The following is a 24,612-nucleotide window of genomic DNA, read 5'->3' as shown; positions in this document are numbered from 1 at the left end:
AAATTCTAAAGGTGGCAGGGGTAAAATACAGGGAGCAAAAGGCTATTTACAATTTGTACAGAAACCAGGTGGCAGTTATAAGAGTCGAGGGGGAAGAAAGGGAAGCAGCGGTTGGGAGGGGAATGAGACAGGTTTGTAGCCTGTCCCCGCTGTTATTCAATCTGTATATTGAGCAAGCAGTAAAGGAAACAAAAGAAAAATTCGGAGTAGGTATTAAAGTCCATGGAGAAGAAATAAAAACATTGAGGTTCGCAGATGACATTGTAATTCTGTCAGAGACAGCAAAGGACTTGGAAGAGCAGCTGAACGGAATGGACAGTGTCTTGAAAGGAGGATATAAGATGAACTTCAACAAAAGCAAAACAAGGATAATGGAATGCAGTAGAATTAGGTCGGGAGATGCTGAGGGAATTAGATTAGGAAATGACACACTTAAAGTAGTAAAGGAGTTTTGCTATTTAGGGAGCAAAATAACTGATGATGGTCGAAGTAGAGAGGATATAAAATGTAAACTGGCAATGGCAAGGAAAGCGTTTCTGAAGAAGGAAAATTAGTTAACATCGAGTATAGATTTAAATGTCAGGAAGTCGTTTCTGAAAGTTTTTGTATGGAGTGTAGCCATGTATGGAAGTGAAACATGTACGATAAATAGTTTGGACAAGAAGAGAATAGAAGCTTTCGAAATGTGGTGCTACAGAAGAATGCTGAAGATTAGATGGGTAGATCACATAACTAATGAGGAGGTATTGAATAGAATTAGGGAGAAGAGGAGTTTGTGACACAACTTGACTAGAAGAAGGGACCGGTTGGTAGGACATGTTCTGAGGCATCGAGGGATCACAAATTTAGCATTGGAGGGCAGCGTGGAGGGTAGAAATCGTAGAGGGAGACCAAGAGATGAATACACTGAGCAGATTCAGAAGGATGTAGGTTGCAGTAAGTACTGGGAGATGAAGAAGCTTGCACAGGATAGTGTAGCATGGAGAGCTGCATCAGTCCGGTCTCAGGACTGAAGACAACAACAACAACAACATGATTATTAGCGACAGAGTTGTTGGGATAAACAGATCTGATGTTGGTGTGTTCGACAGACTTGCTAGGGCAATTTTTGGTAGAGAAAATGCAAACGATCTGGAATTATTCAACCTTACACTTTACGAAATTTCCTTCCTTAAATGTTTATCTGTCGCTTCTTGCAGTGGAGAAACATAAATCTCTGCAGATGTACGCGTTAACCTAAATTAGGTGATTTTAGGTTGTTATTTAACAACGGAAAAATTTTCCTATCAGTGCACAAAAAGATGAATATGCTCCTTTTTGAAAGACTGACTCGGAAGTACTGTGCCAGATGCCTCATTCTAGATTCCTCAGCACTTTTCAAAATTTTAGCGAACGTTTTGGTACTCTTTTCTAACGTGCAACTCACCCTCTCTCTCAGAAGCTCCAGTAACTTAACTCGCCCACACCCACTGCTCCATCGCTGTTCGTCACTCATATCCATCCACTCCCACTTGTCCAGCTCAGTCACTTGTTCAGCCTAACTCACTGTCATGATCTCTTTGTGTCCCTCTGTAATTCTCTCCTGTCTCATGGCCGCAGTCTCCTTCGTTCTGACCTACTAGTACTGTCTTGTGCCATTCTCATTGTCTCCCTCTTGCTCTCTGTGGTGTCACCGCCAGACACCACACTTGCTAGGTGGTAGCCTTTAAATCGGCCGCGGTCCGTTAGTATACGTCGGATCCGCGTGTCGCCACTATCAGTGATTGCAGACCGAGCGCCGCCACACGGCAGGTCTAGAGAGACTTCCTAGCACTCGCCCCAGTTGTACAGCCGACTTTGCTAGCGATGGTTCACTGACAAATTACGCTCTCATTTGCCGAGACGATAGTTAGCATAGCCTTACGACCTAGCAAGGCGCCATTACCAGTTACTATTGATGCTGTAAAACATGTACCGCCGAGAGCGATGTTCACCAATTATGGATTAAAGTTAAGTATTCCAGAAGATACGTACGTTTTTTGCTAGTATAATTCCTTGTCCTGTTCCAGACCTCACGCCAGCCTGCGTGAGCTTAAACGCGTGCCTTTCGGCTACCTGTCATAGTGGATTGGCTGTCTTGCCAGTCCACAACACTCTCTCTTACTGCTACTATCTCATTCATTCATTCTCACTGCTGCTGTCTCTTCTCACTGTTACTGTCTGTCCCTTCTTCGTTGTTATTCTCATAGAGCCTGTCTCTCATTACCACTGACTCTCACTCATTTTTCCACTTTCTTCATCTCTTTATCCCCTCCCCACTGGCACTGTGTCCTTCACTCTTTTCCCAGCACTGTTCTGTCACTGTGAACTATGTTCCGCAGCCACTCTGTCCCTCTCTTTCTCCCACACTGCCATCGTCTTCTTCGATCTTTGTTTACCACGATCACTGCTTACTACCATCCAGTATTGGCTACTTCTCCATCTCTCTCCCACTGCCAGCATAACAAAGTGCGAATAAGTATGCATACCAAACTATTAGGAAAAATTTTAAAGGTGCCAAGGAAATAGAATGCGGTAGCTGGTATCCCAACTTTTCAGTCAGAATTTTTTAAACGTGAACATATTCACCTTTTTTGTGCTCCAGTAGAGGCATTTTTCCTTCTCTTCCCTGCTACACCAGAGCATGTTACCCATATGGAAAGAACTGTATGGGTCAGTTACATTTTGATAGTTTACTTATGTGAAATTGAATTTTACGTGCACAAGTATTTCGCATGTGCTTCAGTACTACAGCATGTGGTTCCCAGAACCCTTCTGATGATAACGGAGAAGCTTTACAGTATATTTGTCTGCGCTACGTAGTTTTATAAACTACATTTTCGCCTCACCCCAGACTTTACGTTGCATTTTACATTTACAAGTACGGTGACGTTTGTACTTCCGTATCTCAGAAACAGATAAAGATACCAATCAAATTTTCGCCATTGTTTGAGATCGGGATCGTAGGAAGCTACCGTAAAACTTTTAACCATTTTCTGTGCGTAACCGTCTTCGAATCCGCGACTTCGTTTCGAAAAATGGTAAAAAAACCTTTTTGTGTGTTTTAATGGTGCCTACATAAGCCCCTTAAGGCCAATCGTAGACCACAACAAATGCAAAAAGAACCAAACGATGTTCTCCATTTGCCTCAGCAGGAGTAAGCGTCTAACAGTCATATTTTGACCCGGTACTGTAGGATAGTGACACTAAGACTGTCGTTCTGTCACATCCGTACCGATTTATCGTGAGGTTCTTATCGCTGGGAATCTACGAAGAGATACCCTGTTCGCCTTCGATACAGTTCTTTCCCTTTAAGCAGTGAGGCTGCATTTAAGAGAACTAGACTCTGTGAGGAAAGAAAGGAATTTTGAAGGAATTGGCTGTGACCTGTAATAAGCGACCAACAACGGCATTCGCCTAAATTGAAAATGCGAAACCAAGGAAACCCATTTCAAGGTAGCCGGCGGATATATTCGAACAACCATGTTACCTCCTGAATTCAGGCGTTGTTAGTTCAGCGCCTTTACACATGAATCTAGACCGGTCATTACAGAATTTGGGAAAATCTGGTTGTTGTAAATTGTTTTAGCATCGAATGGATCAGAACAGAAGGAAAAATTTTGATACCGCTTGTTTTTCTTTAATTGTGTGTATCTGGTCATTTGATAGTGTACGAATGCATGCATTTAGATTAAATTTACATGGAATATCTGGCTTCGGTTATTACAACATTGGAAGACCGTAATAGATTTTGTACGAAAGGGCGGAGCAGATGCAGACCGCAGTTAACTGGATCGAATTCAAGCAGCTCGCTGAAAAAAATCTTTAAGAAACGAACGAACTGTAGGCTGTGCTGTCATAACATACTCTTGTCAATCTGCACAAACCCCTCCCCATCGTCCCATACCGGAACTGGTTTTCGTAATTGATTACCAACTGGGTGACCAGACTGCGCGATATTTTGCCATTCGGGCTACTAATGGTAGGTTCAAATGGCTCTGAGCACTATGAGACTTAACTTCTGAGGTCATCAGTCCCCTAGAACATAGAACTACTTAAACCTAAATAACCTAAGGACATCACAAACATCTATGCCCGAGGCAGGATTCGAACCTGCGACCGTAGCGGTCGCGCGGCTCCAGAAATGCAACCATGGATGTTTGGGCAAAATTTTTGTTTATCAACACAATTTTTGGGCAACACAGGCAAGTCTAATTGCGTTTTGATGCACTGGTCTTACCACTCCGCTTCTTTGTGAAGCACTGAATTATTTCAGCTTCAGATTGCTACCAGTATCCAAATAATGACTCCTGTGCGAACATTAAACAGCTGTAGGTAGGATATGACGCTACTATAGTTGTGCGAGTATAATTTTAACTTACCGTAACGCTAGCGAATGACTCAAAATGCTTTTTCCTCTTCTCTATTGTTAAAAAAACTTATCCGTAATTAGAAATTATGAAAACAGCACACAGTACAAAAACAATAAACGGTAGCAATCACATTAAATGCAACTACAGATAGGAAGTGAACTGATTAATAGAACAACAGCTGAGTTCAAGTGAGGGCAACAATGCACACTAGTTGATCTTGGCTTAGTTAGTGGTTGGTGGTAACCGATAGAGCTATCAGTATATCGATAGTTTAAATCTGCTGCACACTTTGGTGACTATCGATACTACGTATCCCTTTTTTGACGTATGGTTGAAAATTAAAATATCTTTCGATAAACTACACAGCAACTAGGTTGTGTGTAACTTTATTTAGGTAATAGAATGATCTGGACAGCCCACACTCAGCCTCTTCTTTGGCGAAGTCCTTGCCTGACAAGACACTCTGAGGAAGGCCATTTGCAAAGTGACTGGAACGTCGGAGAATTTTAAATATTGACACTGCTGCCACATACCCAGAAGTATTTTAACGGCAGTGACAATAGCTGCATGTTTCCTTGGATCAGCGGTGAACAAAAATGACAATTTTTACTTCATGGACTGTCTGACAGCAACTGAATGAGACACAATTTTAGTGCCATACGCGTTTCGCCTTTATTTTCTGCAAGGCATCTTCAGTGGCAGGTTGCGTGGACGATTTCCTACAAACGGTCCATAAAGTAAAAGTTATCAATATACCGTAATATTACACGCAACTGAGGAAGACAGGACTGCAAAAGATGGACGTCTAACAATTTTCTATGTGGATCGTTTACTTTTTCTTACGACATTTCTATATCTCCCATTATATTACACTGTTAATGTAAATGTCAAATACGATTCATATGAACGTATGGTATCTTTTGAATTCAGCTATCCACAACTTACCTACCGCAGATGGGTTGGATATTACATTGTTGTTGTTGTGGTCTTCAGTCCTGAGACTGGAGCTCTCCATGCTGCTCTATCCTGTGCAAGCTTCTTCATCTCCCAGTACCTACCTCAGCCTACATCCTTCTGAATCTGCTTAGTGTACTCATCTCTTGGTCTCCCTCTACGATTTTTACCCTCCACGCTGCCCTCCAGTACTAAATTGGTGAGCTCTTGATGCCTCAGAACATGTCCTACCATCCGATCCCTTCTTCTAGTCAAGTTGTGCCACAAACTCCTCTTCTCCCCAATTCTATTCAATACTTCCTCATTAGTTATGTGATCTACCCATCTAATCTTCAGCATTCTTCTGTAACACCACATTTCAAAAGCTTCTATTCTATTCTTGTCTAAACTATTTATCGTCCACGTTTCAATTCCATACATGGCTACATTCCATACAAATACTTTCAGAAACGACATCCTGACACTTAAATCTATACTCGATGTTAACAAATTTTCCTTCTTCAGAAACGCTTTCCTTGCCATTGCCAGTCTACATTTTATATCCTCTCTACTTCGACCATCATCAGTAATTTGCTCCCCAAATAGCAAAACTCCTTTACTACTTTAAGTGTCTCATTTCCTAATCTAATTCCCTCAGCATCACCCGACTTAATTCGCAACATTTACAAATTTTGCGGGAAGTTACGTGGCCAGTAGCAAAGTATTTACAGCCAGACTACACTGCAAAGGAAGTTAGCTCCTGACTCCTGCTATTGTGTAACGTGCAGTGCAACACAAGAAGTTTAACCAAGTACAAATGTATAATTACAGAGATATTTTCAAGTCACAAAGATCTATGATGTATACATGCAAACTGAAGCGACAAATGAAAATTTGTATCAGGCCGGGATTCGAAAACCGTTCTCCTGCTCACTAAGCAGACAATCTGACCACTATGCCACCCTGGCACCATGGCTTTGCACATCCGCGTGGAGAGCATTTCAGAGGCTCTCAACTATATCGTTTTCCAGAGGAGTTGGAGATCCTCAGCAATACTGGTCGAGTTTAGGGGGAGTACCGAGGGAGCTGAGGCGTGAATGGGAATTTGGATTCAGAAGGGAGGCATGCTACTGCAGTTTGTGCAGTTGTGCAAAGCCACTTCCCCGGTGTGGGGTAGCGGTTAGTGATTTGCCTAGTGATCAGGAGATCCGGGTTCAAATCCCGGCCTTGGTGCAACTTTTCATCTGTCGCTTCAGTCTGCATATGTATATATCACAAAAAGTTTAGCTGATATGCGTACCATTTTTACCACAACCAGAAAATATTCTGCCATCGTTTGGAAAGAAAAGAGTCGGAGCCACAGATGTCCAAAACTCGCAGCAGCGCAACTCACCCAGAGCATGCAGGACCATTGGCCCGCAGCTGCAACGCTGTTGAAGTCGATGATGCCGCCCTCGCCGTTCCACCAGCTGGTGTTGGTGTTGCCCTCGGAGTCACTGACGAACCAGTCCTCCTCCAGCGCCCTCGAGTAACGCGGTTCGCAGTCAGAGTTGATGAACGGGTGCACCCACAGCGTGACACGGAACCCCATTGCGTGCAGGTCGTCTACGAGCGCTCTGACATCAGGGAACTTATTGGGGTCGAACGTGAGGCTGCCGTAACAAGTCTCCCACTTGTCGTCTATCTCAATCTGGCTGTTGCTGAAGCCGTGTTCGACTATCTCGTTGGCGAACTGCCTCACTGTCGTGTCGCTGATATCTCTCTTGTAACGCGCCCACGTCGACCATATGGGATGCGTGGTCATGCGCTCGTCTGGAATGCCTAGGGGTTTGTCGAAGTGTTCTGCGATGGCCTCTTCGTGTGCTACCCTTGCATTTTCGTAGTAACAGACTGTGAACTCCAGAACAGTCTCTGACCGATTAACTGGGTAAGGTGGCTTGTTCTCCGCAATGAAACATAGTTGATCCTCCGACGTGTTTGTGTTCTGTTCTATGAAAAGAGGCACATATGGAGGAATGTAAACATACCGGCCATCGGAGAAGAGCCAGTAACGCTCGGCCACACCGACGTTGTCTTGCTGTTTGCTGACGTACGAGTAATCGCTGTACACATTGTTCTCTATTAGCCAGGTCTGATTGTACTGCTCGGCTCCTCCATAGATATGGCTGCCCGAATGGTCGACACAGCTCCGAATAATGATTCCACTACCCCCCGATTCCATCTTTGATGTGGCACAAACGAGGGCTCGACCTTGACGATGTGTGGTGATTGTTGGCTCGGGGAATGGTAGACAGTCATCCTCAGACTCGGGGTCAGAGCACAGTTTGCGAGAGCCCGTGGTGTCTTCAACTGTGACATAGCCGACTTCAACATCCTCGCCATCTGAAAAATTAACGCAGCTATTATTCGAGTCATTGAATGTTGAACTCTTCTTATGGGCAAAAATGATGCACTTGATGATGACTTACAGTAGCGAAAACAATATGCTGGTATCTGGTTACTTTTAATTGCACTGGTACACTCAAGGGGATTTTATAACACGGTTTCGGTACTAGATTCATCTGGACACGAGAAAATATCGCTATTTGTAGTAAAAAACGGCTCCCAGAATAGACTGAGGATAAGCGTGTGAAATGAATTATTGTTTTTAGTTAGTTTTCTATAGCTAACACATTGTGACATTCCAAACAGTATTCCTGAAATCTGTTGTGGCAGCCATATATGCTTTGTATGCTAATTCGCTGCTTCCTGGACTCGGGTAGGCGCGGCGGCCCCATATCGAATCCACCCAGCGGCTTAAAGACGGAGGCCGGTGTGCTGGCTAGCCTGGATGTAGTTTTTAGGCGGTTTTCCACATACCACTAGGTGAATACCGGGCTGGTCCCCACGTCCCGCCTCAGTTACACGGCTCGCAGACATCTGCACACATTCACACTATTCCATGGATCCCACTAGACACAGGCAGTTGGGGTACACTAATTCCGTCCCGGGGGGTATGGGGTGGTGGCAGGAAGGGCATCGGGCCACCCCTTCAATTAACCTTGCCAAATCCTATTAACCTTGCCGACCCTGCGTCACTGCAGGAAAAAGGAGCTAGCAAAAGAAAGAAAGCAATATATAGTTTGTAGTACTGAAGAGCAAGTACCGTGAGCTACAGTGGAATCTTAAATTAGAAATAATGGGGCAGTAAAATCCGTAACACTGAAATTGCTCCATGAAAATATTTTATATAAACAATGAAAGGGCCTGTGATATGTAAACGAAAATGAAAACTACGTATTTTTCAAGACGTTGCATCATCTCTGGTGTCTCTCTGTATTGGAAATAAATTAGTCTAACGATGTCTGAACTGCTTGCACCGGCTCGGGAAAATATAAAGTACTAGTGTGGAACGCTGAGTTACAATTCGCAAGTCGCTTGAACAACAAGAATCATAGTTGGCAGGTAGAGTCGCTTGAACAATAAGAATTATAGTTGGCTGGAAGAAACAACCATAATACTGATCTCGAATGTCCATGTATGGTGTGTAATATCGTCTCAAGGAATCAACTGAAGTTGTACATTTTTATAAATGCTGTATTTCGATGTCGAGGTGCTATACCGTGTTCTTCAACTCAACTTTACAACCGCTAACTGCGATAAAAGAACACTGACGTTTGTGATATTGTATTTCACTTACTGTTGATCTCACGGGTTAGATTATTCGAATATTCAGCATCACAATGCAGCAACTAGTAATGTATGACTGTTGTAATTGTAATTGTTTTCGAATGACGATGGATTTAGCCATCGTGAGTTTCTAAACACAGCGACTTGAACTTATCATGACTGTGAATAATGAACAAAAATCAGTACATTTAAAAACAGTGGCGAATTTATAAAGCACCAGGAATCATCTCCTGGGGTTTGTATCGCGGATTATACCACTTGACCTGTCTAGCCTAGTAATACGGTAATGTTGTCTCTTGACTTATAGTTTCACTGAGATGATGAGTAGTGGCGTGTAGCAGCACGTCGAATACTAGCTGAAGTGATTAAATCCGCGTGAGTAAGCGTCCAATATATTATTGCAACTCGGCGAGAAAGGGTAGAATACGAGTTTATTAAATAATAATTTTGTTTACTTGGTTTAAATTTTATTTCGTGTTCCACTATACTGTGACACAGGTTGTCAGTCTCCAACTAGCGAATATAATTGGTGTCTGTGGTAAGGGCTGACTCACATTATAGGGTAACTCAGTCCAGACCCGAGTGACTTAGTATCTAAACGTGTTTGTCGAAAGTTAGAGTACTCAATGTAACAAAAAGGTATCAGACATTCGGGTACTTTCCTACACTGGACGTGCTGCAAAACAGTCTGTTCTGTAGGGTCCTCCCTGTTTTTGAGGTGCTGTAATGTACTGGAGTCAGGATAAGACAGTCCAATTTATCACTGCTTATGCTGGAAAGGCGTGCTTGCAGAATCTGAATTAGCCTAAGGAGTTGAGTAATCTGCTCGAAAGAAGTGCGTTATGGTTATTAAAGTGCATTTAGTGCAAAGCATAATAACAAATCTGAGAATTTATAGTTATACCTTCCTAGCAATATTTAAGAGCGGAATGGATATCAGCCTTTACCTTCTTATCAAACAGTGGAGCATGTTTTTGACATTTTAGTGTCTGTAATTATTCTTTTGTGTTTCCAGACAAACATATCACTACTCTTTGCCTGCCATATCCACAGCTAGATTCCCGTATACTCTGCTGTTTCTTCAGATACCGATGAACGCTGTGATGCCGGGCTAGGCACTCACCCTTTGTCGTGGTGATTACGAGGCGGTTGCTGCTCTCATCGAGTCGAGTCTGGAGGTCAGTGGCTGCTGACGTCACCAACAACACCAACAGCAGCGCTGCAACCTCGGTCACTGAAACGCGGCCAGGACATAATGAGATCTCTTACCATAATACATCCCGTTACTCAGTACACAATAATTACTCGTACATAGTATACAATTGTTCTCTAATTAATTTCCATTATATATAACTTCTATGTGTATAGGTCCTTTAGATCGGAGCTTGACACCCCTTATTGAATGTAGTTACACACTCTGCTTAAAGTCTGTCAAAATGAAATTTTATATTATATACGCATTAACATAAACGAAAAAAAATTCAATTAGACTAAGTTCAGTTTCTAGGCAACTAGAAATTATGTTAGGAAATGTATAGCAGTGATAAAAATATAAACAACGGCAGTAAATAAGGGATTTAAATGTTTCGAGGAGACAGTTATTTGGACAGTAACTTTTGCAGCACTGGATGTAAAGGAAGAACAAGAAGAGATGGAATCAGAATAAAAATACAAATGATGTGGAGGAAAGGTGTATTTGTTGGACAGAGATAAGTTACAGTATATACACAAAGAGAAAACAGAAAGTATGGAAATTTGACAGAGTGTAAATGCAGATTTCTGTTTCTATTGTATTTTGACACACTGGAGGCAAAAGACGACAGGCAATTGTTATTCTGATTTGCACTTGTATACCACAGCAGTTCACTAATTCACCATGAATGGTGCTTATCTGCAGCCAGTGGGTACTGACCGTTCATTATGTAAGACTACTTCAACACTCTCTGTCGTATTAAACACAGGAATGGGGAGGAGTGTTGTAATATCGTGGAGTTTTCTTGATTGCTAACATAAATCCCCAAATAATTATTGGCAGTGTAAAGTTAAATCGCTTTCAGTTCTTATAGGGATTGTTACACTTAAAACGTTGCGTGGAACTAGAATACTATAACTGAACAAAACAGATGTCTCAGATTATAGGACACGTCTAATAAGATCCTATCCATACATCTGGCATTATATGTGTGACAGCGTAGTCTTAAAATCTGAGCTTTCATTTTCATGGCACTGAAAGGGCTTCTTACTTCCTAGAGCCTTTTTTGTTAACTATTTTTTGTACTTAGATTTTAAAGACTGCATATACCAACAGAGGCGAAACACATTAAAAGTAAAATACTGGTTATCAAAAAGCGTGAAATGGTTATAGATGCAACAAACAATGACACTCAACTGTCTTGAAATGATGGTTTTCATTCTAACACTGTTGATTTTGAAACATAAATGCCACCAATCTATAATATGTATATTGATAGCTCAGTACATAGCTTTGCCAGGCTGTGTATTGATGCTAATTTTATTTTGTCAGTTTCTTCTCCCCCAAGCCTTCGTCAACCACCTTCACCACTCCGCTGACTCTCTGTCTACACCTTCCTACCTCTCGCTCTGTTCGTGTGCTCCTTGACTTTCTCTCCATCTCCTCCTCCCTCTCAAACTCCATCCCCCCCCCTCCTTCTACTCACTCCATGCTTCCTCTCTCTCTGTCCATCTCATCCTCTCCCTTTCTCAGTCCATCTACTTCTCTATTTCCTTTCTCTCCCTATCTCTTCTTCCTTGTTCTCTTTATCCATGTCCTCCCCTTTTCCTGCGGATTTCCCCCTCCCCTCTTCTGTTCATCACCATCTCCTCATATCTGTGTTCATCTCCTTCCCTCCCCCCCCCTCCCCTCTGTATGTCCATCTCTTCCTCTCCCTTCTCTCTTCCCACTACCACTGTCACCCCAATAGGAGATTGGTCGGTTGATTTGGGGGAGGGGATCAAACAGCGATTTCATCGGTCCCATCGAATTAGGGAAAGATGGGGAAGGAAATTGACTGTGTCCTTTAAGAGGAACCATCCCAGCATTTGCCATAAGCGATTTAGGGGAATCACCGAAAACCTAAATCAGGATGGCCAGATGCAGGTTTGAACGTTTGAACTGTTTTCCTCCCGAATGCGAGTCTTGTCTGCTAACCAGTACGCCGCCTCGCTCGGTACCAATAGAAGGTTGCTAGTTCTTAGCCCCACTGAAGGTCTTTCCAGATAGTAAGTAATGCGTGTACCAAGTTTGGCTTAAATCGATCCAGGGGTTTAGAAGGAACTTTTTAGCTGCGGATTTGCCAACAAGAGTACATGGCTCATATATTTAGCATATTTCACCTGTATCTCTAGCAAATTTCGACCTACAGTTTCGTTTGTACGCGGATCAGTGTTTACGACGTCGTTTCTTCTGAACTGTAAATCGTAGAATGGCATAATTTTACAGTTGTATTTAGTAGTATATTAGACATTATCTTCGAATGTGTGACGGATAGCATTATCAGTGATATGCATCGTACAATGATGTAATTTTTCAGGTTTGTTTAGTAATATATGTAGGCAGTGTCTGAGAAATTTGTTAGAAATAGAGATATTAGTAAAAACATAATGAAAGGACATGCCTGCTGCAGTAGGTTTACTGGACGAAAGTGAAAATGTAGTAAGCGACATACTTTTCTTCCTTTCATCATTTCGTGAGGGGAGTGAGCGAGAAAAAGTTCGTACGGATTTCAAACTATGTCTAAGGTTTGTTGCAAATCACTAAGTGCTCTCATTCTCAGGTACTGCATGAATATTGTGAGGCCGTGTGCGCGTAGCGAACCGCGCTCCTTTACACACCCTTCCCCACGCCTTTAATTAGTCCATGGTTCTTACGCACTTAATGATTCTTTTCAGACAGTAAGGGATTGTGTACCAAGTTTGCTTGAAATCGATCCAGTGGCGTGGGAGGAGATGTGGAACACAAATACATGCACCCACTTTTATAACATGTATTGGTAATTCCTGCCAAGAGCAACCTGCTGGTGTCAGACACAGGCCTTAATTCGAGCAAAAAATTTTCGGAACTTACGCTACGGAAACAGAAGTGAATGGAAGTATTTGAGCCGTTATGATACAAAGTAGTGTTGAAATTGAGTAGACTGATAAGGTAAGGAACGAAAGAAATATATGGAAAACACTGACAGGAAGAAGGTACTGGACGATAGGATATTATAAAGACATCAGGGAATAACTTGCCTGGTAAGAGAGGAATTTGTAGAAGGTAAAAACTGCAGAGGAAGACAGAGACTGGAATGCAACCAGCAAATAATGGAGGACATATGTTGTGCTACTCTAAGGTGAAGACGTTGTCATGTGGAAAGAGTACATGGCAGGATCCATCAAATCAGAAGTCCGATGGCTCAAAAACATGGGTAGTTTATGATATATATTTAAGTTATAAGTGGCTGTTAATATAATTTTATGGTAGTCTCAATACCTAATGGACACATTGTGTACACTTATGCCACAGTTTATAAGAGTATGGCTCGTCTCAGATTCACATGTTTGCCCGGCGTCCCTACTACTTTGCATGGTGCTGAAAGAGATGAACTGTGGTAGCATGGTATATAGCGACAACGTGTCGAGAAGTAAAGTAATCTTCTGTGGTATGTGTGAACTGATGCTTAATTCTGTGTACGTGACAACCACTCACCTTTTTCCATACTAATTATGCAGTCCACACCTGAACAGCTGCTTCCAACTGGTCTACTCTGCCTGCCGTGCATATATATAGGAACGCTTTATCACTGCAGCGCTTCCTTATCACTTACGACTCCTAGCCAGTGCGTCATACATTGATAGAGATAACTAATGATTCAGATCTCATGATTAGAACTTCCGGAGCAGTTGCGCAAATTCATCTCGTAAATGGCGTGGTGGTACGAGTATTTCCTTATGGAAGTACTCGAAGCATGTGGAGTATGGTAGTTGTTTTGGAAGAAATCCCAGATTGCACAAACGTTACAATAAGCTCATGATCTGCAGACATAGGAACAGAATATGGACTCCATAATCAATCTATTACTTAGCAGTATTGTTTCTTCTAGGAGTGATAGACACGGGAAGTATACTGGAGAACTTCTGTGGAGTTTTGGATGTACAGGAGAGGTACGGGGGGAAGTAAATCAGCGCGGAGTATTAGTGAGCTATAGCTAATTAACTCAACAAGTAAAGACATTATTCGTGAGAGACGAAGTTCTGAATTATATCCTGCTGTTCAAGTTGTGTATCTGAGAAGCAATTATGTAATTAAAAAGTAGGTTCAGGTGTGGGATTAAAATTCAGTGTGATGGGATGTAAAACATGATTCACTGATGACATTGCTATTCTCAGTGAAAGTTATGGAAAAAAGAACAACAACAGAATGGAAGAGCTATCTAAGGAGCACAGAATATCGACTGAGTAAAACGAATATTACGGAAATAAGATCTCTAGCAGATATGAGATAAGGTTAACATCAAAATTTGGAACTACGTAATAGGGAAGTGAAGGAGTTCAGCTACGTTGGTCGCAAAATAACGCGTAATGAATCAAATGCGTAAGGAAGCAGGGCAGTATGGACATAAACGGCAATCTGCTTTAAAACAAGTTATCAAAAAATGGTTCAAATGGCTCTGAGCACTATGGGACTTAACTTCTGAGGTCATGAGACCCCTAGAACTTTGGACTACTTAAATCTAACTAACCTAAGGACATCACAGACATCCATGCCCGAGGCAGGATTCGAACCTGCGACCGTAGCGGTCGCGCGGTTCCAGACTGTAGCGCCTAGAACCGCTCGGCCACCCCGGCTGGCCAAGTTATCAAACGCAGGCCTTAATTTGGGAATAAGTTTCTGAGAATTTATGTCTGGAGTGCAGCAATAAATGGCGCTGAGTCGTGGACAATGGTAAAACCGGCGAAGTTGAGAATCGTACCGTTTGACTTATGGACACCGAAAAATGAGTTTAGGAGTGAGTAATTCGTCTGATAATAGGTCGGGGGAAGGAATAGGAGAAGAACACTGGCAATGTACAGTACGGCATACGTTAAGATATGAGGTAATAGCTCCCAGTCTAGCAGACAGAGCTGCAGACGACTAAAACTTAAGGGAACTAGAGACTGGAACATGGACAACAAACATTCGAGAACAATGAGTGGAGACGTTTCCGGGAGATAAAGGGGTTGTCGTGAGAGAGTAAGTGGTGGCGGATCGCAAGAAACCAAATTAGAAGTCTAACAGAAAGAAAGAAAAATGACAAGGAAGTTAAGAAGGCGCCGGATGGAACCATCAGGTTCGGTGCCCATGTGAGCGGGTTCCTCACCGGTGCCGGAAGGCGTCAGGTTCGAAAGTCGGACCATGAAAGACTGGAGAGATGTACGTTAATTCGTATCACCTTAAGTGTCGGTTATTATCCTGTTGTATCGTTCCCTACATGGATCTGCTGTTCAAAACACTATTGGCACTGAAGAAGAATGTAGGATAATGTTCCAAACGTGAAGGTTTAAAGTACAATTTGGAGCTGAGGCTCCTTTCAATTCCTTGCCCCATTATAAATCAGTAATCATTTAGTCTAAATTTTCCCCACTATTTCTTAGGTCACATTATGAAATTCGTGTTGATGAAATAAAAATAATGACAGCTGCTGTCATTAATATTTAGTCTTTGTTTACCCTATTATGGCCATTTTCACTGCTGTGTCACACCAAACATCCACAATTTTTACACATTAAATCTATTATCTCCTTTGCCCACTACACTTCTCGACATACTGCTATCTTTTACTGGCCCTTGGATTAGCTTCCAAGGATGTAGCTATTGGTATCTTACGCGTAAGGTATTCAATGAAACTTCTTTTCAAGTTACACGTGTTATTAATTATTCAATGAAAATTCTTTTCAAGTTACACGTGTTATTAATAATTCCATCACTGTTACACACAGACAAAAAGAAAGAATGCGACGCATCACCAAGGAGTTATCCGAATTGTCGAGTGGGACGGAAACCTGTGTAAGCCGTGGTAAAATTTGCTGTTTTGAAGAGCGCGCCGCAGCGCGTAGTGTAAAGCAGTCGTCCTCAGTTTCTCGCGGTGGCGCTGCTGTGGCAATCGCAGCTTTGGTGTCTCACTCTGGTGTGAAAGGGGAAAGGTTGCCTGTTGAAGTGCATTTAAGGGGCGCTATAATCTCGCCAGTGGCAGTTGGGCAATCTGTCAGTCTCGGCGAGTCAGGTCAGTTGGTCAGCCGGGTCAGTGTGCGCCAGTTAGTGTCTGTCCGTCGTTCGGAGTTCTAGTATGTCTGTCGTTTGGATCAAACTTTAAAGCCAGCACGAGGGAGCGAGTCTGGGCAGTTGGTCAGCCGAGTCAGTGTGGGCCAGTGAGTGTCTGTCGTCCGGAGTGCTAGTCTGTGTTAGGCCGCCGGTCTGCTCGAGTTTGCTCAGGCAATGGGCATTGGCGGTTGGATCGATCGGTTGGTCGGTCGCGCACTGGGACACCAGATGACTTGTCCGCCTGGAGCGTTGGGGCATGTGAGGTCCCCACGTCAGTCCAGTGTTTAAAGTAATCTGTTGTGTTACAGAGTTGCACCAGTGTACTCTTTGAGAGGTTGTTGTGAGCGGTCATGACTACGGCCGTGTTGAAACGGAGCAGGCAAACTTCTCAGCCCGAAGGCTCCTACTGTTAATATTGTTGTCTCTCCCTCGAAATAAAATTGTAACTTGATATTTCGAGGGTGCTCTTCTGCTTATAATTTTAAATCTGTTTTTGAAAAGGCTTTTAGGAATAAAATTCACATTTGTTAAAAGTAATTTCATTTTCCATCAATTACTTCCTAGCAACTACTTCCACGCTCACCTAGTGTGATTAAATGTGTTAATGTTCTTGAAGAATCGCTAGGAAATAAAAAGAAAAGATTTTGAAAGTAAATTCACGCTTCACTATGATGTGATGCACGTGCGCAGACAAGTAAATGAAGAAATGATAATAATTTGAGAAGAAATGGATAATCGCACAAGAGAAAGAACTTCAGAAATAGAACAATAACGTGTTGGTCTACTCCGGGGGCCATTATGCATGCAGTTATTCGGCTTGTCATTGATTGGAAGAATTGTTGGATGTCCTCCTGAGGGATCACATGCCAAATCCGGACCAATTGGCGCGTTAGATTGTCAAAATGCCGAGCTGGCTGCACGGCCTTGCCCATTAGGCTACAAACATTCTCAATTGGGAAGAGATTGGCTACTTTTCCGGCCAAATTAGCGTTTGACAAGCACGAAGACAAGCAGTAACAACTCTTTCCGTGTGAGGGCGGGCATTATCTTGCTGAAATATAAGCCCAGGATGGCGTGCCATGAAGAACAACAAAACGGGGCGTAGAATATCGTCAACGTACTGCTATGCCGTAAACGTGCTGCGGATGAAAACTAAAGGGTTCCTGAAATGAAATGAAGAGGCACCGTACATCGTCACTCCTCCATTTCGGGTCATACGGTGAGCGACAGTCGTGTTGGTGTCTCACAGTTGCCCGCAGCGTCTCCAAAGACTTCTTCAGTAGTTATCGGGGCTCAATTCGAAGCGGATATCAGCTTTCACCACCCCTACTTCGAACTGAGCCCTTATGACCAGCGACGATGTGTTTGGTTACACCCCAGACAGTGATGGGATACCAACATCCAGGAGTGATGGTCTGGGGTGCCATTTCATTTCATTGCAGGACGCTGTGACTGTCATCGGGAGCACCCTTAAAGAACAACGGTACGTCTACATCTACATCTACATAATACTTGTCTAGACACCAAGCGGTTGATCGCCCGCTGAACCCGCTGGTCAGAACAGGTAATAGGATTGGGAAAGGGCCAAATAGGTTGAGGTCAGTTTCACCTTCTCATTGTAATTTATTGTAATTTAATAACTTTTACAACCAAAGCGGCACATAGCCTGACCTTTACCGAATGCAACTCTTTCACGGTTGAAGGCCGCCAAACAAGAAATCTTAATAAATCAACACGATAAAATCCAATTAAGATACCAATAAAATAATTTTAAAAAAATCACAACGAAGTTGATAGAACAAACATATGCGAGGTGCAAAACAAATGGCTGATGGCCAAAATTAAATTTCAAAATTTTAGAATATATTACCATAGACTTTTAAAAGCAGAAGGTCAGAATAAAAATAAGAAATCTTAAAAATCAACAAGATTAAAATGCAATTAAAGAGCAAATAAAATAAATAAAACAACATATCTCGGCTACGTGGAAAGCCTTAAGGATAAGCAGATAGAACATACATATGCAGGGTGCAATACCAAAGGCTGAAGGCCACAATTAAGTTTCAAAATTTTAAAATATATTACCATAATATTTTAAAGGCAGAAGGCCGCAATGTTTAAGCTTGAAAGATAAATTTAAGAAATAATTTTGCAAAATTTTTAAGAAAAAAGAAAAAATAACCATAAGTTTTAAATTTAAAGTAGTACACAACAGATAATTAAACATCGGTGGTACTCAGAAGCCTCCAGAGAGGTCGGTCTGCCCTCGTTCACTTAGGCGAGACAGGTGGTGAGCCCAATTACACTTGATCCGTCGGAACCCAACCAGAGGACAGCCACAGACCGACCGACACAACGACTTGCTTCCTGTCAATCAGTACATGAGAACACAAACCGGCAATGTTACAAACGTGATAATACACAATGGAGTATATATTAGCTGTTAAAATTACACACCATGTTTGACAGCGACAACAGGTGAAGAAAGGAACGCTGCCTGAAATTGCGTTAGTGGCTGGGGCAGGTAACAGGAACACTAACGGCCACTGGGCAGAAAATTCCGCTGGTACACTTGAAATTGAAACACGGTAATATAGTTAACTTCACCCAAAAGAATACTGCCCGAATTTACGTCAGTGCCCAGGTCAGGTAACCCGAACACTAACAGCCACAAGGCAAAAAATTCCGCTGGTGCACTCGAATTGAAGTCAACCAAAATAATTAATTGCACCACATGGCGGCTAAATTTCAGCAGTAGAAACACTCTGCGTTGCTCACAGGAAAACCTCCCCAACAGGAAAGCACCGAAACGAACCACTACAACATGGATGGACGCAGCTTTGGTAGTTGAAACCACTACTCAACTTTGGCGTCCTGGGTCGGTGAACCACGAAGCTCGTAGCGATCGCACAGCTCCACACACGCTCCGACACTGTGCAGGGGCTGCCAGCGGTCCCAGCCGACTGCACTGCGAGGAGATAACTTCCCTCGTCCGCCACAACCGACCGACTGCTTGCAGAACACCTAGTCGGAAACTATATGCACCAAACCAAAAATGGTACACATCACTGCTGTCACACGTAGAAGGAAGAAGAACCACGATGTAACCGCAACAAGAGTGGGAAACCAAACAAAGATAGACAGCGAAGTTCAAGAAAACACATCGCTGGGAGTGAGCACGGCTCAGCGGTGCGTGGCGGAGGGCACAATTCGCGCCAAAGTCATATTTGCCCCCTTCTGTTCCACTCGCGGATCGCACAAGGGAAAAACGAGTGTCTGAACGCCTCAGTACGAGCTCTAATTTCCCTTATCTTTGAATGGTGATCATTGCGCGATTTGAAAGTTGGTGGTTATAATATATGCTCTACATCCTCGGTGAAGATCGGATTTCAGAATTCAGTGAGCAGCCCCTTCGTTTAGAGCGCCGTGCATCTGCAAGTGCGTCCCACTTCAAACTTTCTATGAGATTTGACGCTCTCGCGATGGCTAAATGTACCAGTCAGGAATCTTGCCGCTCTTCTTTGGACCTTCTCAATCTCCCAGGGTCCATGCAGAAGAACAACACTCTAAGACTGGATGAAATAACGTACTGTAAGCTATTTCCTTTGCTGAAGGACTGCATCGCTTCAGGATTCTACCAATAAATCGCAATCTAGAGTTCGCCTTACCCGTTACTTGTGTAATCTGATCATTCCATTTGAGATCATTTCGAATAGTCACACCCAGATACTTGACGGATGTTACCGCATCCAAACACTGGGCATTTATATTGTACTCGTACGTTAATGGGGATTTTCGCCTTGTTATATGCAGTAGGTTACATTTACTAATATTGAGAGATAACTGCCAGTCATTACACCACGTTTTTATTTTCTGCAAGTCCCCATTGATTTATTCACAACTTTCGTGTGATATTACTTTCCTGTAGACTACAGCATCATCGGCAAACTGTCTAATGCCGATGTCAATACCATCAACCAGATTGTTTACGTAAATCGTAAAAAGCAGCGGACCTATTACTCTGCCCTGGGGCACACCTGAAGTTACGCTTGTTTCTGTTGAAGTCACCCTGTTCAGGACGACATACTGCTCCCTGTCTGTTGGAAAATTTACTATTCAACCGCATATGTCATCGGGTAGACCGTAAGCGCGCATCTTTTGGAGCAAGCGACAGTGCGGAACTGAGTCTAGCGCCTACCGAAAGTCGAGAAATATGTGGGACTTACATGCCTTCCTGGCGTCTAAGGATGTTAACTGTTTTACAATCCCAGATACACTGAACACTATGTCAGCCATCCTTGCGTTTGTTGTATAATTGAAAGGGGGAATGGTGCTGCAATCCTCTACCGTAAACGTGTTTTTGAAAGCTAGATTTAGGATTTCGGCCTTCTGTTTATCATTATCAGCTACATTACCCATACTGTCAGCAAGAGAAGGTATTGAATTATTTGTAGCGTTGGTAGATTTTTACGTACGACCAAAATTTATTGGGGTTATTTTTAGAATCTGCAGATAAAATATTGCTTTGAAATTCGTTATAAGAGTCTCTCATTGTCCTTCTGACAGCTGCTTTCACTTCGCAGAATTTATGTTTATCAGCGGGGCAGTGACTACGTTTGAAACGACTGAGCAAAATTCTGTGCTTTCTCAGTAACTTCCTAATATGTTTGATGTACCAAGGTGGATCCTTTCCCTCCCCTATATCTTTGCTAGGCACATACTTCTCTAGCACATGGTGGACAATACCTTTAAATTCCGACCAAAGATGCTCAATATCTTTGTGTCCCGTGGCGAATGCTTGGAGCTGACTATGAAGATATTCATTACATTAATAACAATTTTGTTTGCTTTCCCAAACAAGAATACTCTACACTGTTTTTTTTTTTTTTTTTTTTTTTGAAACTTCCATTGACATAGAAGCCATAAAGATATTATGGTCGCTAATACCTTCTTGTAGATTAACTTCCTCACAAAGTTCAGGTCTGTTTGTCAAGATATCTAATATGTTCCCAATTTGGAGTTGGTTTTCTAAACAACTGCTCAAGGTTGTATGTTGAGAGCGCTCCTAGAATAACTTCACACGAATCTTTGCTTCTGCTCGCTGTGATAAACGTGTAATTTTCCCAATCAATGGATGTCAGATTGAAGTCTCCAACTAGAAATAATGGATAATTTGGATATTTACTTCCTATGTACTGAAGACTTCCCTGAAACGTTCTGCGACGTTTGTTGCGGATGCTGGTGGTCTATAAAAACATCCTAATACAGTGGTCAATCCTTGTCTGATTGACAGCTTTATCCTGATTATTTCACAGTCAGACCCAGTATCGATCTCAACTGCGTTTAAACAGCTTTTAACTGCAATGAACACACCACCTCCCATAGCATCAGTCCTATCCTTCCTAAACATTGCCCAATCCGAGATCAAAATTTCACTGCTATTAGTGTCTGGTTTCAACCAGCTTTCGATACCTAATACATTATTGGCATTACTACTGTTTATTTCGGAGAGTAACTCGGGGATCTTGCTACAGACACTTCGACAATTTACTAACATGAAACTAAGCATATTTAAATGCTTTGGAATGAGCTATTCAGGCGAACTAACAATTTTTACAGTTGGCACACCCAGATCAGTGACATGAACTGGTAAATTTTTCAGGCCAACGGTTTGTTTCCCTTGGGGAGGAACCTAATCTAAAAAAAACCCATGTGTACGCCACAAGTACTGTGCAACACATGTAGCTGCTTCCTGTGTGTGGTACACCCCTGATCCATCGAGGGGCGTTGTACAACCTTCTACCCCATAGCGTAGGTCGAGCTCGACATCCCGTTTTGTTGCCATTCACGGCAAACCATTCGTCGCTTACGTTTCAGCAAGACGAGGCCCGCTCGCACACACGGCGGGATTTTCTACTGCTTGTCTTGGTGCTGGCCAAACCCTACCTTGACCACCAAGGTCGCCTGATCTCTCCCGAATTGAGGATGTTTGTAGTGTCATGGGCAGGGCCATCCGACAACCTGGACACTTTGACGATCTAACATACCAATTGGTCTTAGTTGGCCACGATATCCCTCAGCAGGACAACAAACAGCTCTATCAGTCACTGCCAAGCCGAATAACCGCTTGCTTAGGGGTCAGAGAAGGACGGACGCGTAACTGACTTGAGCAGTTTCTCAAGCTCTTTCTCTTGAATCAGTCTACCAATTTTTCTGTAAATGTAATCATTTGTTTGTCTATACATGCACATTATTTTAATTTCTGTCCCATTTGAATAATTCCTTAGTGGTGCGTCGTTTATTGTCTTAGGGTGTATAAAATAAGGAAACAAGAGGTAAAGTGGAATAAATTTGAACGTGTATATACACTCCTGGAAATGGAAAAAAGAACACATTGACACCGGTGTGTCAGACCCACCATACTTGCTCCGGACACTGCGAGAGGGCTGTACAAGCAATGATCACACGCACGGCACAGCGGACACACCAGGAACCGCGGTGTTGGCCGTCGAATGGCGCTAGCTGCGCAGCATTTGTGCACCGCCGCCGTCAGTGTCAGCCAGTTTGCCGTGGCATACGGAGCTCCATCGCAGTCTTTAACACTGGTAGCATGCCGCGACAGCGTGGACGTGAACCGTATGTGCAGTTGACGGACTTTGAGCGAGGGCGTATAATGGGCATGCGGGAGGCCGGGTGGACGTACCGCCGAATTGCTCAACACGTGGGGCGTGAGGTCTCCACAGTACATCGATGTTGTCGCCAGTGGTCGGCGGAAGGGGCACGTGCCCGTCGACCTGGGACCGGACCGCAGCGACGCACGGATGCACGCCAAGACCGTAGGATCCTACGCAGTGCCGTACGGGACCGCACCGCCACTTCCCAGCAAATTAGGGACACTGTTGCTCCTGGGGTATCGGCGAGGACCATTCGCAACCGTCTCCATGAAGCTGGGCTACGGTCCCGCGCACCGTTAGGCCGTCTTCCGCTCACGCCCCAACATCGTGCAGCCCACCTCCAGTGGTGTCGCGACAGGCGTGAATGGAGGGACGAATGGAGACGTGTCGTCTTCAGCGATGAGAGTCGCTTCTGCCTTGGTGCCAATGATGGTCGTATGCGTGTTTGGCGCCGTGCAGGTGAGCGCCACAATCAGGACTGCATACGACCGAGGCACACAGGGCCAACACCCGGCATCATGGTGTGGGGAGCGATCTCCTACACTGGCCGTACACCACTGGTGATCGTCGAGGGGACACTGAATAGTGCACGGTACATCCAAACCGTCATCGAACCCATCGTTCTGCCATTCCTAGACCGGCAAGGGAACTTGCTGTTCCAACAGGACAATGCACGTCCGCATGTATCCCGTGCCACCCAACGTGCTCTAGAAGGTGTAAGTCAACTACCCTGGCCAGCAAGATCTCCGGATCTGTCCCCCATTGAGCATGTTTGGGACTGGATGAAGCGTCGTCTCACGCGGTCTGCACGTCCAGCACGAACGCTGGTCCAACTGAGGCGCCAGGTGGAAATGGCATGGCAAGCCGTTCCACAGGACTACATCCAGCGTCTCTACGATCGTCTCCATGGGAGAATAGCAGCCTGCATTGCTGCGAAAGGTGGATATACACTGTACTAGTGCCGACATTGTGCATGCTCTGTTGCCTGTGTCTATGTGCCTGTGGTTCTGTCAGTGTGATCATGTGATGTATCTGACCCCAGGAATGTGTCAATAAAGTTTCCCCTTCCTGGGACAATGAATTCACGGTGTTCTTATTTCAATTTCCAGGAGTGTACTTTGCAAAAATTATTTCCCACTCATGTTTAAAATTCTGACTCTCTCTCTGCGAATTGACAGCGGTACTTGCTTGAGTTTTCTGCGCTTCCTTAGATCATGCAAGACCATTTCGATGATAGGTACTCTTCAAAACCTTTTGCTTTTTCCAATTTTGTCTGTTTCGGTCCAGAGGGCCATCTCTAATGACGTCGTAGCTGGTTTGGTAGCGACAGCAGTTGTTTTGTTCCGACAAATTCCATCGTACTAACGTCCGGAAAGTTCCTACAGAGACGTTTTCTTTCGCACGTAGTTGCAGTTCTTGGAAGCGGGCTACTTCAGACGTCTATTGTTCTCTTTATTATTAAAAAATTCAGATTAGATGATATCTGAATTTGATGAAATCATGATTTGCGCAGACAACAGTACATCTCTTGAGTGGAGCCAGCACGTGATTGTGACAACATGAAAAGGCGTATTTCAGCACAAAAGCAATGGATTTCCTGAATGGAGCCAGCACGCGATAGTGATAAGAATGTCGCACAGCGTAT

At 43.5% G+C, this 24,612-nt stretch overlaps 1 protein-coding gene across 1 annotated transcript in view; it reads right to left on the bottom strand.

Annotated features, from left to right (window-relative positions):
- Positions 1–13,770, bottom strand: part of LOC126094503 (myogenesis-regulating glycosidase-like) — a 37,193-nt gene extending 23,423 nt beyond the window's left edge. The window contains exons 1-3 of the mRNA XM_049908916.1: positions 13,702–13,770; positions 10,117–10,227; positions 6,718–7,706 (exon numbers count right to left, since the gene is read on the bottom strand). Of these exons, the coding sequence (XP_049764873.1) occupies positions 6,718–7,706; positions 10,117–10,227; positions 13,702–13,711 (1,110 nt within the window). The 5' untranslated portion in view covers positions 13,712–13,770. The remainder of the gene's footprint in view (positions 1–6,717; positions 7,707–10,116; positions 10,228–13,701) is intronic.
- Between the last annotated feature and the right edge of the window lie 10,842 nt (positions 13,771–24,612).

Source organism: Schistocerca cancellata, chromosome 8, assembly GCF_023864275.1.
Source record: "Schistocerca cancellata isolate TAMUIC-IGC-003103 chromosome 8, iqSchCanc2.1, whole genome shotgun sequence".
In the NCBI taxonomy this organism is placed as follows: Eukaryota; Metazoa; Arthropoda; class Insecta; order Orthoptera; family Acrididae; genus Schistocerca; species Schistocerca cancellata.
Note: the sequence above shows the minus strand (reverse complement) of the source record. Positions and strands in the feature narration are given on the sequence as shown.